We start from the raw sequence: 17,310 nt of genomic DNA, 5'->3' as shown, positions 1-17,310 counted from the left end.
AATGCTGACTGTAAAAGGTATTGTATTTCAAAAGTAAAGTGATATTAATAGTTAGATGTAATTGATATACAGATATTGACGAATGTAATGCGACAACTGCACTGTGCAAGAATGGTGGCACGTGTGTCAACGGACCAGGCTCTTTCCGGTGTGATTGCATTAACGGTTACATGGGAGAATATTGTGAAATAGGTGAGTAATGTAGTAATGCCTGAAGGTTTCGTTGTAGTCATAAATTTATTACATTAAATGCTATATGTGAGTACATATTTTGTTATGTTTACTTCATGTATCACATGCATAAATAGTCTTGAAAAACAGCGACTGCGTATTGGGCACGACAGTTAACCGAAATGGTGCTTAATTCAAGGAGATATATGTAATAAGAGGGTCCATGAAGATTTAACTTTAAAGGACACACTGAGCATTACAAACAAACTTCTTGTGTGGTCCTTACCAAACATAAATGGTCGAGTTCCATGTACTGTTTTCAAGACACTTATACATCAAATGACAAAATCAAATTGATTAATAATTCAATCAGATACAGATTTTATCTGCAAGATCTCAAATACTAGCATAATTATAGCAAGATAAACATGATTTTTTCATAAAAAGTTGTTAGGTCATTAACTTATTATCAAATCTTAGCAGAAGTTTATTTTTATCATTTTGTTGAATTCTTTTTTGTGTATTATATTACAATGTTTAATTGTTCAGTAAAATATGTTACTTTGATTTTTAGATAAAAACGAATGTATAACCACAAAACCGTGCATGAACGGTGCTACATGTAAGAACATTCCTGGAAGTTATGAATGCATCTGTGCTATGGGATTTGAAGGACTGAATTGCGAGAAAGGTTTTGTATTCAAAATTAATTAATAAAGTGAAAAAGGACATACTGTTTATTCGTATGTGAATATAAATCTATATTCCCATATTAAAACATATGGTCAGATTTACTTAAGAAGAAAATTTCAGTTCTCATTGCATTGTTGTTGAATAATGCACGGTTCAAGTTCAAATGCGTAGGCATATAATCACGAAGGACGATAGACCCGCGTGATTCAAAACCTAGATGTTTGATAGGGGAATAGTGTGAAGCGTGTTAGAAACTTTCATAATGCATGCTTCAATCTCCCCATCGCTTAAGAATATCTTAAGGTAATTAATAACTGTGTTTGTGGCGGAGTGGTTATTAAGGTCGATGACTTCAAAACATTTGTCCCTTACCACTGGGGTATGGTGTCCTGCCAGGGTCTTTGTATTCTTTCATTTGATGAAGCAAATAAGCTAGCTTAAGGCTTTTCGGCGGTTCCACATCTTGTAAAAAGGTACCTGAAATGAGGCACCTAAGGGCATCTTTGGTCTCTTCTCCAGTAAAGTAGGAACGTCTTCTTATGACCTTAACTGTGTTGGTGCGACGTTAACCCAAGCAAATAAAAAATAAGATTAATAATAATAATATATAAATATTTTAAAAGAAAGCATCATATTCTTTTCATTAAAATAACAATGAGTAATTGGATTAAAGATTCTGAATTCGTATAACAATCTATGGTATAAAATTATCTAATGACAACTATAAAAGCCTACCTTTAAAGATGTTCTATGTTTTTTTCTCTGCATCATATTGCAAATTAACATTGAAACAAAAAGGTACAAATTTGAAACTGAAAAATAGAATTATATATTGATTGAAATTCAAATGAGGAATTGTAATTTTATAACATAATTTCCGTTATTTTCATATACGTTCTATTATATACGCTTTATCAGACACGGTCTATAACATATTTAAAGCAACATGTCTCTAGATAAGCCAAAATATTTTAAGAAAAAGCAAACTTGAGAAAATAGTACTAAGATTTTAAGAGAACGATTTAAGTCATGATTAACATGTTATGTTATTTTGTGGTTGTGATTTTCATAATTACTGATTTTGCAGAATATATCACCATATTACTACTGCGTTCCTAACACAGTAAGGACGATTGACGCTTATTTTAACCTATTTTTAATTTGCACCGTTTTTAATATGTAAATAAATAGCTTTGTCCATTTAACAATATTTTACTTTAATCTATGAAAATTAGCATGATTCCAGACACACGCTGCTTTAACATAACTTTTCAGTATTTCCAATATATGCTACACATTTATTGTAAGACATGATAATTTTTTAATTGCCATTTTATTAAAGATATCAATGAATGTCTTGATGACCCCTGTAAGAATGGTGCAACATGTTTGAATTCTCCACCTGGTGATTACAGATGCGACTGCGTTGATGGATGGACGGGCAAAAATTGCGATATTGGTAAAAAATTAACTCTATTGATTTCATTAATGACAATAAATCTTTTTGAAATTAAAGCCCGATTATCTTTTGTGAACAAATAAAAAAAACCAAATCTGCAGCTTTCACCTTTACATGTTTGTCTTTATTTTTCTTAAGAAATCCCTTCTATTGATTTATCATTGTCATGCTATATTGTAGAGGTTGAAAGGTGTCCAGATTGTGTGAATGGTGGAACATGTGTAGAAGAAAATGGTGACTTCAGATGCATGTGTCCGTCTGGATGGAAAGGCGACGTTTGTGAGGAAGGTAGGCTTCCTACTTTTACAATTTTACATTTTTATATAATAATAATAATAATAATAATCTTTATTCACAAAAGGTTACAAACCCATGAGTGTCATGGTATACAATCAATCATTTAATAATAAATATAGGTCAATGGTGACATATAACAATGACATATAATAGTCTCTAAAAGACATGTAATTACACATTTTATGTAACAATTCTTAATATAATTAATTGTGTTGCATACATAAAGCTTTTAAACACTAAGAAACAAAAAAGTAAATAAAATAAATTGCATTATGTTCTAACCGGAAGAAACTTAATAATTCACAATAGAACCTGAACTTGTGATTTAATACATTACAATCACATATAAATATGTATGTTTTACTAGAAGAAACTTAATATTGCATAATATAACATGAACTAATAATCAAATACACATGTGCATTACACTTACATATAAAATGTATATTTTTAAGTATTGAATGATTAAACAAAACAGATTATTAATATATACTTGTAAAAATGACGTTGTAGGAGAAAAGTGTGAATGAAAATATTTTTAAGAAAAGTAAATCGGTGTACGGATTTCAAAAGCTTTATAAATAAAAGTGGACAGTTTTCTTATTATAGTAGTCGATTCATTTGACATTAATTCGATAAATTTAGGTATGTTTGGTCTTTTCCAGTAGTACTTTGGTAAAATACTTCGTTCTATTTCACAATATAAAGTACATTCTAATAAAAAAATGGTATTCATCCTCGAGTTTGTTACATATTATACATTTTCTTTCATTTCTTGGAATTTTTGTTTGGTTTATGCCATCTCCCTGTTTCAATTAATAACCTATGTGCTGAAACTCTAAATCTTGTTAATGCTATTCTAAATTTCTGAATGTTAATTTGTTCAAGATACAATTTAAAATCAAAGTTTGAAAAAAAAATGTAAAGGGAAGCTCTTGATGAATTGCGTAGAGATTCAGTCCAGTTTTGCATGTAGTTATCTTTAAGTCTCTGTTTTACCAAGTTCAAAAATAAAATTTCATTTCCCACTCCCTGATTAACCCAAACATGATAAAACCCTAGTCTCTGAAGTAAGTGTTTAATTGAATTTGCCCAACATTTATAATTTGGTTTTTGTTCTATATTAAAGATCATCATATTGTAAACTTTTTTAATGTACAAATGTTGTTCCGATTTCAAAATTTTAAACCAAAATTTTAAAATTCGTATCATTCTAAGCTGTATTAATTGTTAGAAATCAGTATAAACAACAGATGAAGACAATAGTTTTTTTCCTAAGCGGCTATTTAGTAAGATAATAATATAAATTCATTGGTCTAGTAAAATCACAATTTGTACACACTGTTTGGTTATACAAAAAACACTAGTTTACACAAAATATTTGTTAATTTTCTTTGCTTTGAATATAACTTTGTTTTTTATCTCTTCATATTTTACATACATCAAAATTAGATTTTCTATATTTCTTCAATAGCAAAATAGTAAAACAACACTCGGTGTTATACAGCCTGAACGGCAAATATTATTGTTTCTCAAGTGAATACTGATAAAGTTAATTAAATTTAGGTTGTTTCTACCTATTTTAACATTTCTGTTTTCATATAATGAGACTTTACATTTCTTTATCATTTCTTTAAAATTGACAGATATCAATGAATGCGCTCCCAAACCAGGCCGGTGTATGAACGGTGCTACATGTAGTAATGAACAAGGGGACTACAAGTGCGATTGTGTGCTGGGCTATGGAGGGAAAAACTGCGAAACTGGTACCATAACTAAAAGCCTTAATAATTATTAATCAAACTGATACATATAGTTATTGAGATATAAAAGGAGATGGATGTAACCTCTTGATGTATCATAGTAAACAATATGAACTGATAAAGCAATTAATCGAGTTTATTTGAAAAGAGAGAAAGACAGAAAGAAAATACTGTACCTAATGAAAATGGAACTGAACCGTTACTGAACGCCTAATACTTAGTTCTTGTAAGTATTTGAAAAATATGTGTGAACTCAATAGGAAAATAATTGTAAATAATTGCATACTTTAAGTATTCTTGTTACACATGTTACTATGTTTATCATCATCATCGATTAAAATAATTTGTCTTTTATGTTGTCACCAGACTTGGACGATTGTATGCCAAATCCCTGCTTGTTCGACGGGACATGTATTGATGGAATAAATTCTTTCACTTGTCAGTGTCCACCCGGGAGAATTGGTGACACCTGCGAGGGAGGTTAGTAAACGATGATAAGCATTTAGATGACATATTGTGTAATATGGCAAATATCAAGAAATTTATTTCAATAAAAGCGTCACTAAACCAATGTAAGACTTCTAGAATGTATGTTTTGACAATGGCATAGTTTTTGTCGACTCTAACATTTTATTAAATGTATCTGAAAATTGCTCATGCCAGATTTTCTTTTATTATCATTGAATATATCAATGTTTTTAACGAATCCAAACTCCAATATAACTGTTTGACAATTGGACAGAAAAGTTCACTCACAACACTGTGAATCTTATCATTTATACATACACTAACACTTTTACAGGGAAGTTCTTAATCTAATGTAATGTTGCTAGAACTTGTTCCTCATACCACTCGCTCTTTGTTACATACTTATCATTGACAAATATCATTTGTACATATTTTACATATTTGATGCAATAAATATTTTTAAACCAAACTAACAATTTTGATTTTGTTTATATATATTCTCCAGATAAAGACGAATGTAAGATAGTGCCATCACTTTGCCAAAATGGAGCAACATGTTCTAATACCATCGGATCTTTTGACTGCGAATGTCCTGATAACTGGCAAGGAAACTTGTGTGACACTGGTATGCTATGTCTATAATATAGAAACAATTCATATTTTAAATCATAATTGACATCATCTCATTACAATATTATAGTAAAATCATTGCCCTGGTATTTAATTTACCTAAGAAAAAGTAAGAAGATTAAAAAAAAACAAACAACGAATCATGTATAAATAACATTGCTATTTCTTTTGCAATTAAAAATTGTAATACCTTTAAAATGATCATGTTTTATGACTTGTGTTATCATTGAAAAAAGAAGCATCACTTTTCAAAATATTTGTTATATTTTTAATCTTACCAGCCCGTTCATTGATAAGTAACATTTCCAACTGAAAATATCAATTATTGTCCTTATCCCTAAGTTCATATTATTGTTTTGAAGACAAAAACACCAAAAAAACCAAAGAATCTTTAAAAAAAAACGAGTAAGAAACATGTTATTCGTAATTATTCATAACTTTTCCCTGTTTTATGTTCATGCTTGTAGATAGAAACGAGTGTTCGACTGTGACATGTATGCACGGAGGAATATGTAATAATACGATTGGTTCTTTCAATTGTGAGAACTGTGATCAGGGATGGGAAGGTCAACTTTGTGACAAGGGTAATACTACATATATCTGAGCCGCGCTATGAAAAAAACCATCATAGTGCGTTTGCGACCAGTATGGATCCAGACCAGCCTGCGCATCCGTGCAGTCTGACCAGGATCCATGCTGGTCGCTTACAAACTCTATAACAAGAAGAGAAACTGATAGCGAACAGCATGGATCCTGATCAGATTGCGTGGATGCGCAGGCTGGTCTGGATCCATGCTTGTCGCAAACGCACTATGATGGTTTTGTCATAGCGTGGCTCATTTATTGAACATTTCCACCTTTTATATTTGATATTTTCATAAAACTTTGGCAATTTCAGTTAAGGTGATAAAATGCAAAAACAATATTTAATGACAAGTTGTTTCATTTTCGGAAGATGTCTGAGATTCCTTTATTTTGATGTGAAAATTCGCATATTCTTTAGTCATACTGAATATTCAACAAATTCAAAAAAAATGAAACATATGAAAAATGAATGTTATGAGACTGTGTGTTTTATCATTTATATGAAAAATCAACAGATATGGTGACACTCATTAACATAATTTATCATACATTTTACTTGGAAACTGAATTGTGTTAATACGAATTGCTTTGTTGTTTTATTTCGTCAAAGGAAAGAATATGACGAATTAAATAAGTTCAGCAATTAGTTCTGATTTTATTTTGCCAGAGTTTTATACAAATCTTAACTTACATCAATTTAAAATGGCTGTATGATTTAAGAATGTAAATTAGTTTTTAAAATTCTAATATGACGGTTAACCAAACCGACAACTTGTCCCATTTAATTGACCACTAACGTCACTTTAACGGCGATTCTCCGCACTTTAATAAATAACTTTAAAATTGTAATAGGCTTGATGATACTGTTTTTTGATACACTTATTAGTTAAAAAGAGGAAGATAATTTACTTTTAGATAAGAATGAGTGTCCTACCGTTCAGTGTATGAATGGTGGTACATGTGTCAACACCGAAGGTTCATATTTTTGTGACGGCTGTGACAGCGGCTGGGAAGGACAACTTTGTGAGAAAGGTAACATATTTTTCTCACATATTTTATTTATTTGCAATTTAAAATTACAAGTTTTGTCCTTTGTTGTACATACCTATACGTTTTCTGAAGAAGATTTGGTCATTTTCGACTGATGACAAACCATACATCAGGATCGTTTTTCACTGTTTGTATTTTATTCATTACGTCACCAAGTCTTTTGTTTTGACACTGTAATCTATGCCAATTAAAAGAAATTTCTTTGCTCGTAGGAACTAAACTGTATACAATGAACTCATTTGAAACTTAATTTTCCTTTATATTGTAACCGAACAACAGGAACGGATTAAAGTTTACATTTAAAGTTGTGTCACACAATACAAATATGACCCGTCAAACTGTGCTGTGGCCATTTTCGGCATATAATTATCATATGATTAAAAGATGATACTTTTGAAATAATTTTATGTAGATTTTCATAAATAATATGCTAAGATAATGTTATTTAAATGATAATTATGATAATTTTTAGATATTAACGAATGTCCTACCGTTAAATGTATGCACGGAGGAACATGTGTCAACACTATGGGTTCCTATTACTGTGGGGACTGTGATGACGGATGGGAGGGACAACTTTGCGACAAAGGTATACGTAATCATAGTATTTACATGCTACTCCATCTTCTGATCCTTATTTAATTTTGCAAAGACAACTTTGTGAAAAGCTTACAGACATTAAGCAATAATTTTGAAAAATCAGATCAGAAACAGCAAGACTAGGAAAAAGCCAGATGAAAATGCCATTAAAACAAATCATTGTTTTGAAGTTTCTGATAGTATGGCTATTTTGAATCAGTTATTGAAAACATAAAACATATGATTAAAAGTACATTTCTAATAAAATCAGTTAAATATTGCGTAAATAAATATAAGTTTTCTAGTATTATTTAGGTATCTGACTTTATCATATTAAATCGTAACATGAAAGCACTGAGACCAATATGTTTAATTAGACAGAAATAGTGGATACATGCTAATGGATCATTTGCACAAGTCTAGCATAATTTTTGGTACTTCAGTGATTGATTTAATATGTTAATGTTGGATTACAAACACGAATGGTAATATATGCAGTAAACTGGATCTCTCAATCGCATAATAAGTCGGATTATATCATTAAAAAACATGCATTGAAAAAAAGTAAAAGCAAGCAAGCAAAACACAAATGTTTAAACATGATTTCCGAATGGATTAGGAATGCACAAGATCTAAGTTCTGACTCATATCACATTGTATATTGCAGATAAAAATGAATGTCCAACAATACAATGTTTGCATGGCGGAACATGTGTCAACACTGACGGTTCATTTTACTGTGCTAATTGTGATGAGGGATGGCAAGGAAAACTTTGTGACACAGGTAAATAAACTACTAGAATAAACCCTATGAACCTGTGGCATTTACACAAACAAAAACATTGCAACACTATGATGGTCAATTAATTTGTATTATCTACTTCTTTTTTTCATAAACAAATTAGTATCGAACGCTACGCCTTTCTATCTATAGTTTCTGCTGCAGGATTGCATTTACAGACCTAAATGTTGTAGTTTTATTACTAAAAGCCTTATATTGGATGCATAGAATTGCAAAGGAATTGCACATGGCATTCACAACACTGTCACGCAGACTTCAAGTAAATAATTTGCATTGTAACATGTAACTCTGCCTTTTGCTAAGCCGTATACTTTGAATTTACATTTGTCATATGTTTGAAGATAAGAATGAGTGTCAAAATGTAACGTGTGTGCATGGTGGAACATGTGTTAACACTGATGGTTCCTTCAGTTGTGAAAATTGTGACGCTGGTTGGACCGGACAATTCTGTGAAGAAGGTACTCAATAAATCCAATTACAAATAAAGTTTTGCATTAATATATATCTTCTGAAATTATTTTCAATAGACTACTGATTTGTACTAATAAAGTATTACATTACACGATTTTCAAATGGATGGTCGAGAAATCCGAAACCATAACTTTGTTCAGTATGCAGCTACAAGATATATTCTTTATCATGTAACAATTAAGTTCATAATACCAAGAGGGCTTTGTTATGTAGATGGGACAGGATTAAAATTTATGGAAAAGAAAAGAACGTTTACAGTAAAGTAAAAAAAAACCCCAAAACAAGAAATAAACAAGATTTTACAGATTTATTCTAACAATGACAAAAGATTTAGTAAAGATCATTAAAATATATTGAACAGATATTGACGAATGTAACATCTCCATGGGATCTGATATGCCATGTAAGAATGGAGCCTCCTGCCTCAACCTTGAAGGTTCATTTGAATGTATATGTAAAACTGGATATCAGGGTACAGATTGCTCTAAAGGTAAATATTTACCGCACCATATTGATTTGTAAAAGCGATAGGAAAGTACATATATTGACAAACATCATGCATGATTTTGGACATTGTTCATAATGCCTTTTGCATTAAATATTATAATTTGGCTGCATGAAACAAGACATCAAAAACCAAACTAGGCAAGACAATATGTCAGACAATATGTTCACGAGTCTATTGTGTGATTAATAATTATTTTATACAAACATTACAGACAAAGACGAGTGCTCCTTATCACCACCAGTTTGTGAGAACGGAGCAACGTGTATCAACACCATTGGCCTTTACACCTGTGAATGTACGGATTTCTGGAGAGGGATCCGATGTAATATAGGTATATCATCCTTTTTGCGCATATGTTTACATGCTATTTCACTGGAAAGATAACTAAATACAGTCGCGAGTCGTAGTCACTCCCAATGCAACAATTGTAAGCAATAAAGTCAGTAATCACGGTTTGAGCCATATACCAATGATCTAATCCTGAGTCGTTAACTAATAAGCTGAAGGAAATGTCTCTTTATATTTTTTGAGTTTAATGGATATCAGCTTTATATTAACAATTATGATACAGTACACATTTTTTTTCCGTAAGTTTGAGTTTACATGTAGTGAATATGAAGAAAAAAGGCTTTTCTAAAGATCGAATAAGCTAATTTTAAATGGACAAGTAAGAGATGCTTTATGTTTCTTTATCAATGACATGGTTCTATACCTATAAAACGGTTATATACCAAGACAATACTGATGTCATTTCAATTTACAGATGTAAATGAATGTGTTGAATTTGGTTCGCTAGCCTGCTATGACAACGGTGTATGTACCAACACAATCGGCGGTTACGTGTGTAATTGTAGCGCTGAATATACCGGGAAAAGATGCGATGAAGGTTGTACAATTCCTTTTACATTCTTGAATGTTACAAAATGCTGTTTTTTTATATAGTTGATATCGTATATCTTCGTTGTATTATTTGTGGTGATATTTAAAGGAGTCGCATATTACATTGAATGTGAACACAATAGTATCATTAAACAATCTTTGAATTTTTCTCGGGGAAGAATTAGACCGACTTCCTTATGGTATGAAATAGAAACTTCATTTTTCTAACAATAGATAGACAATTCGAAGTTATAATACAATAGATATTTGATTTTTTCAGATAAAAATGAATGTGGGATTACTCCACCAATTTGTTTGAATGGAGCAACATGTAACAATTATTTTGGATCGTACGATTGTGATTGTGATACTGGTTTCGAAGGACTTAACTGTGGCACAAGTAAGTCAAAGGAACCTCAACATTTCATAACATATTGCTGCCGTTCTGGAATGTTATTTCCATATGAGCCGCGTCACGACAAAACCAACGTAATGGGTTTGCGACCAGCATGGATTCAGAACAGCCTGCGCATCCGCGCAGGTTTGTAAGCGAACAGCATGGATCCTGATCAGACTGCGCTGATGCGCAGGCTGGTCTGGATCCATGCTGGTCGCAAACCCATTATGTTGGTTTTGTCGTGACACGGCTCATTTATACTTTAAGTAACAAACAAGTCAAATTTTTAATAAATTTTCACGATTAAAGTGACATAATGCTTTTTTCGCTGTCGTGCGAAATTGAGTATATTTCAAGAGATTGACTATTATAATATTGTTGACGTTCTGGAATTTTCTCCCCAATGTTATTTCCATATATTTAAACTAAATGGTATACATTTATTATAACATTTGGCTTAAGAGAAGAAGAGAAGCATTCTCTTGAACGTATACCTTTCTAAGTACTGACTGAATATTCTTTATGTACGCTTAAACTATATTATGATTAAGCTATATTAGTTGTAACTCATGACTGTTGTATTTGACCTTGTAGACATAGATGAATGCAGCCTTGGTGTTTGTCTAAATGCGGTTTCGTGTGAAGACACAATTGGGTCCTATACGTGTACATGTATTCCTGGGTGGACAGGTCCAAATTGTGATACCGGTAAATAAAATGTAACCTTAACCGATCAAAGTAGTTTAATTGAATTAGAAATTGGTCAGACTACACGATATAGATGCTGACTTTAAAGTCTATACTGGAGCCAAAGGTCATATTGGACCAACGGCTTATCACTTTCAATTAGAACAGAGTGATGGGGAGATACAGGCAAAATCTTCATTTCTTCGTTTTGATTTTTTCATTCATTATTCTGTAAATGTCTTCAAAATGAATACACTGGACAGTCACAGGAACAAAACTTCTCTAATAAAGATATAAAATGGTGAACTCTGGAAACGTTAAAGAACGTTTCAATGAATGACTTAGACTTGGTTCATTCACAAAATATCCACAATATCATTCTGTTATTGTAACTTCCAGAGTTTGTTATATGACTTGATTTAATAATACTAGCTGATTCTGTCGGCGTCTTAATTATTTTTTTAACATAAAGTGTATATAGATATATTTACGCTTCAAACCCAGAATAAATAGAAAGTCATGCTGGGACTTTAAGAAATGTCATTTTAGCGTGATTTGAATACAAAAGATCATTTTAATATTTTTGATATTGATTTGCTTGAGTATTCCTTTTACAGAACGTACCAAATTAGACTAAGTAACATTGATCAATTTAATTTGGTTACAACCACGACTTTAACACAAAAGTATTTCATGAATTTAATTATGATTTTTTCTTTTGGAAGGACATGGGTTTGACAAAAAATGCAATATGTATAATATCCTTATCGAACTACAAATTGTTCTGAAACTTTCTCATTCGTCTACATAATAATAAACTATATTTTAATGTAATTAACCAGTCACTTTCCTGCAGCAATTACTATTATTTTATTCTATTATTTAGTTATAATCATAATCATTGTGAATTTCAGATATTAATGAATGTAATGACAACTTGTGTATGAATGGTGCAACATGCTCTAATAATGAAGGGTCTGTAGAATGTATTTGCGCGGCAGGATGGGAAGGAATTGTCTGTGACAAAGGTTCAGATCATTATTAAAGTGTCCTCCAGCTTTCATTTTTTGTCGGAAAAGCAATCCTGTATTGTTTTAAACAAAGTTTTTCAATAAATTAATCTTAAAAAAGTGCATCATATTACTGTTAAAATTGATAAACAAGATCAACAAGGAAAGGCGGAGTTCAATGAAAGCCTTAAGCCTTCTTCCAAACAATGCCAAAAGAGCTATTTATTCTCAAAAATCATGCCCGCTTTTTTAATTTACAATTACGTTAGATTACAGTTATGGGGGTATGTATTATGTCGGTTGCAAATTTCATTTTCCATCTGAATTCTTTTGATTTGGCAATTATATCAAACGAGGTATCTCGAAATAACATATTTAACCTTTAGAAAAGCTGGAGGCCGGTTTTATGATTATTATGCAGTGTTTCTATACTAGATTGAATTATGAGTATATTAAAGTAAAGATTTTATGATTATGTCGTATGTTGGTCTGACTATTTTGGTCATTCGAAAGACAATCACAGTCTATGACTTCAAACCTTTAACAAACGTATCTAGAATATACAAAGTAGTGTTCCAAATATGTTTACATCTGATTGGTTACATCGTTTAAAGTAGATAAACTCTTTTTACCATTTAAAACAGTAGCCAGACTAAGGTGATGATACTATTTGAAGATTACATGTATTGTCTTGTATTATATAAAATAGTGTTAGATATGTATGTATTTGTAATGTTTACGTAGTGTTTTCGCCATTCCGTGGCATGCATTTTGAGCTAAGTGTCCCCTGGTCAGTGCAGACATACGTATCTCCTTATGAACGAAGCAATTTTTGTTTCTAAAGAAAGGCAAGGCCACCGCAACATACGTTTACATGAATTCTTATTTCTTTTGTTACAGATATCAACGAGTGCCTTGTGACAGGTATCTGCAAGAATGGAGCAACATGTAATAACAAAGATGGGGGTTATTCATGTATATGTGCATCTGGTTGGCAAGGATTGAATTGTACCGTTGGTAAGTTTTGATAACATTTCATACTAGTTATGAGCCATGCTTTCTGAAATTCGTCATATACTTTAAATGATATAAAATATAAAAATATAGTATAGCGGTGAAAAAAAAACAGCAGAAGCTTGTCGACTCAAGCTTTGGTCAAATGTTTTTTTGTATAAGCAGTTGACCAATTTACTACAGTTAGAGAATACCTCAATTATAGATATGTTAAAATACCTTCAAGGTATAATTCCAAGTACGCAACTTACAAAGTGATCCGTCATGATACATTTTAGTCCCGTTTTCAATGTAAAATATTTATTGAACATTTTATATGGAACAGAGTTGGATATATTGTCATAGTAAAAATGTTAAAAGAAGATGTTCAAACTAATAATGTAATTTATCAGCTTATTTGTTCATCTAGTTTGTCACTGAACATATATGGAGAATTGTGTGATGTTTTAAAAATATTTTTAAGATTATCGTTTGAACGCAATATAGCACACTTAAAGTCAGCTAACTTTATTACATGTTTTCAAATGAATTCCTCCATCCGTGGATTTATCAAAATCATGTTGCAAGTTAATATTTATCCAACTTTCTGGTGTCACTTGTAACAGATATTAAAAAATGAAAACAAAAATAACAAAACGGTCAAGGGATAAAAATGACACACTTAGTTTACCTGTTCAGATATAAACGAATGCGTGGCAGTGGATATTTGTAAGAACGGAGCAACATGTAATAACATTGATGGAAGTTACGACTGCATATGCTCACCAGGATGGGAAGGTCAAAACTGCGAGAAAGGTACATTTATCATATATCCTATTGCCGGTAACATGACGTAACCTATTACCGTTTACAAGGTAAAACCTATTACCATAAACTAGATATAAACACTTAAGACCGTAGATATTTCCAGACTATTAACAGACAGAAAGCAAGCGAATATTGGTATCATATTTGGCTCAAACCTTTGTATGTATATTATTATCTGGTTAAAATATTACAATATTAAGTTTAATAACATACTCGTGCTCCTTTTGCGACTCAATTAAAATGTATTACACGGCCGTGCATATATTTTGGCGCGATGTCATTTTCATTATGTAATCATAGGGTGTAGCCACGCTAAAGTTATACTAAATGCATGCCAAGAAAAAATGTTCTTTTTCACTTCAAACGATTTTGTTTTTTGTTATGGGATAAGTAGAATATTAAATTCATGTCAGTTAATTAATTAATTTATTGAAATCGTTGATCGTTGAATAATATAATGTTATGTTCGGTTCAGGTTCAGATAAAATAATGTTATTCAATTTGTTCAATAAAGTCAGTATTAAACTTACACCCATTTAATATTCTCTATTTACTAAACTAAGTAATAATGTAAATCTATTAACAGACAAAGATGAGTGTGTGACAGTTGATATCTGTGAAAATGGTGCAACATGTGCAAATAATGATGGAAGTTATACTTGCACGTGTGCTACAGGATGGGAGGGGAAAAACTGCGGCATTGGTAGGCTATTGAATTAATATAATCTGTTTTCATATTTCATTTAAGAAGTAACCAAAGATAAATTTGTTCAAAAGGCAATTGAAAGCAGTCGACTTTACCTTTGTCGTTATGTTAGTTTGAACACTCATTACCAAGGTATTTTGCAAAATGAAATAAATAAAAAAACTAAATAATTTATCGAAAGTAGAACTAAGTTCATGTTTCAAGTTACAGAAAGAGTAAAAAAGTGAATAAATTGATTATAATATGTTTTTATCCATTTGTTTAGATATAAATGAATGTCCAGATGTGTGTGAAAATGGCGGGCTATGTAGAAACACCCCTGGTTCTTTCAACTGTACATGTATTGGTGATTGGACTGGACCCACTTGCGCACTAGGTATTTAATATTTAAATAATACCTAATCATTATATTGAAAAGAATCTTAAAGAGAAACATTAAATACGGTATGAGCTGTACAATTTGACATGCCGGAGTAAAATAGGACGAACTTGCTGGTTACTATTCAAATCTAGCATTATTATAATAATCTTAATTATAAAAAAATAACACTTTTCATGGATGGTTGGAACTTTCTTTCTAGTCGGAGGTAAAACATTTGAACTGGATTTCGAAACAGTTGGATTGACAATAACACCGGAGTTACTGAATAGACAGTCAGATCAGTTCATCAGAAAACAGACTTTACTTTGTGACGACGTAAGTTGTTTATTATTATTTTTTTAATTTTGGCATTTAGTTTGTAAACATTTTGTTCACAAGATGATTGAATATATGTGTATTTGTTGTTTTTGTACAAAATGGTGATCCCGCTCGTGTCACATCAATTCATATATCATTTTCACGTCGTTTCAATTAAGACAAGTTCTACAAAAATCAATATAACATAGGTCTTTTAGAATCATTATAGTTTGTGGTCACTTAAATGTTAAAATCATGTGTTGCATTTCATGACCATGAATTTTGTAGTAAAGACAAATGAGACTTTTAGAAAATCATTCCAATTTACTATAGACTAATGAGACTACTTGAAAAAAATCTTTATAAAGCTAGGTATTAAATTGTCATATTTACATTGTATGTATAAAAATGCTAGAATCAGTAAACCCTTGTGTACATTGTGTTACAGATCGGATTTTTTGTAGTTACAAATTATAACGAGGTATACGAAAGTTGTAGAATCAAAAGCTTTGTGTAAGTATTTATAATTATATGTCTTGTGTATGTCAATGTATGACAGACTATAGTATACTATTGAATTGATTGTATATAATGCTTAATAACAATGTAAAGATCTCTCTTCAATGCCAGTATCATCACGCACTAAATTGTATTTACACATTTTAATTATTTTCTAATTCCTAATTGTGTTGGCATACTTTTTCAGACCGTCAGTAGAGTAGAAGAATTAAAGTAGTGATTAAATGTTATTGAAGAGTTTGATAGAAAATGTTCATGCTTACTTCAAATATTATAGATAAGAACTGGAATCCTTAAATATGTCAGTAACTGATTTATCAGAAAATTTAACCATTTGCCGGTAAACTGGAATGATGTGTCTCCGACCCCCCCCCTCCAAAAAAAGAAACAAAAAAACAAAAAACAAAAAAAAAAACCAACCAATGAATGCAGCTACATACTATTGCGCATATTATTGATCTTCAAATTTAATCAAAATATTTGTGCATAAGTATTTTTCACCTTTCTATATCAGTTTTTCTTAATATTAAAGGATGATCGTCCGCACTTAAACTATCATATGCTTCAGGAATGAAATTTAGTTTGAGAAATGGACTGCAGATACCAGTTAGTGCATTTGAGCAAAATTGTCACAGTCATTTGCAAAGAAACTAGTGTATCAATGCTTAATGGATCGTCATTAAAGTCAAAGGAATAGTTTGTTGGAGCAAAATTGTACTTATTTTGTACATGAATTAATTGATTAATTGTATCTTTTTTACAAGTGATAATCCAGCAGGTTTTACTCTTCAACTGACTTTTGATGTTGATCAATCTGACGATCTGGGTTCTAACATATATGATTTGCTGTTTGAGCGTAGAAAAAAAGAGAGGTAAACATGTCAGATATTTAATAAATACTAAATTTAATTTCTAATCTACGATTAAAGATTTCTTTCTTCGATTAATCTTCCTATATCAACAATGGTATAGTATTGTAATGTTTTAGGTTCTTTAACCATATTTACATTGATTGTTACTCCTTCCTCTGCAAGCGCTGATATTCAGGAAATATACAACGTGCTTCTGGCATATATGTCTTTTTTATCTGATCCGATATTTTGTGATACTGTAACTTTGAATTGTACATAGGAAAG

At 31.1% G+C, this 17,310-nt stretch overlaps 1 protein-coding gene across 1 annotated transcript in view; it reads left to right on the top strand.

The window, feature by feature from the left end:
- The window catches only part of LOC132727065 (neurogenic locus notch homolog protein 2-like), a 53,267-nt gene that overhangs the window by 34,496 nt on the left and 1,461 nt on the right, over positions 1-17,310 (top strand). The window contains exons 36-60 of the mRNA XM_060712475.1: positions 73-192; positions 746-862; positions 2,207-2,323; positions 2,504-2,611; positions 4,267-4,386; positions 4,750-4,863; positions 5,357-5,476; positions 5,949-6,065; positions 6,982-7,098; positions 7,589-7,705; positions 8,363-8,479; positions 8,839-8,955; positions 9,330-9,458; positions 9,688-9,807; positions 10,240-10,362; positions 10,636-10,755; positions 11,347-11,460; positions 12,354-12,467; positions 13,350-13,466; positions 14,142-14,258; positions 14,857-14,973; positions 15,242-15,352; positions 15,558-15,673; positions 16,104-16,168; positions 16,939-17,046. Of these exons, the coding sequence (XP_060568458.1) occupies positions 73-192; positions 746-862; positions 2,207-2,323; positions 2,504-2,611; positions 4,267-4,386; positions 4,750-4,863; positions 5,357-5,476; positions 5,949-6,065; positions 6,982-7,098; positions 7,589-7,705; positions 8,363-8,479; positions 8,839-8,955; positions 9,330-9,458; positions 9,688-9,807; positions 10,240-10,362; positions 10,636-10,755; positions 11,347-11,460; positions 12,354-12,467; positions 13,350-13,466; positions 14,142-14,258; positions 14,857-14,973; positions 15,242-15,352; positions 15,558-15,673; positions 16,104-16,168; positions 16,939-17,046 (2,872 nt within the window). The remainder of the gene's footprint in view (positions 1-72; positions 193-745; positions 863-2,206; positions 2,324-2,503; positions 2,612-4,266; positions 4,387-4,749; positions 4,864-5,356; positions 5,477-5,948; positions 6,066-6,981; positions 7,099-7,588; positions 7,706-8,362; positions 8,480-8,838; positions 8,956-9,329; positions 9,459-9,687; positions 9,808-10,239; positions 10,363-10,635; positions 10,756-11,346; positions 11,461-12,353; positions 12,468-13,349; positions 13,467-14,141; positions 14,259-14,856; positions 14,974-15,241; positions 15,353-15,557; positions 15,674-16,103; positions 16,169-16,938; positions 17,047-17,310) is intronic.

Source organism: Ruditapes philippinarum, unplaced genomic scaffold (genome assembly GCF_026571515.1).
Source record: "Ruditapes philippinarum isolate M1 unplaced genomic scaffold, ASM2657151v2 ctg123_1_1_1_1, whole genome shotgun sequence".
Lineage (NCBI taxonomy): Eukaryota > Metazoa > Mollusca > Bivalvia > Venerida > Veneridae > Ruditapes > Ruditapes philippinarum.
Note: the sequence above shows the minus strand (reverse complement) of the source record. Positions and strands in the feature narration are given on the sequence as shown.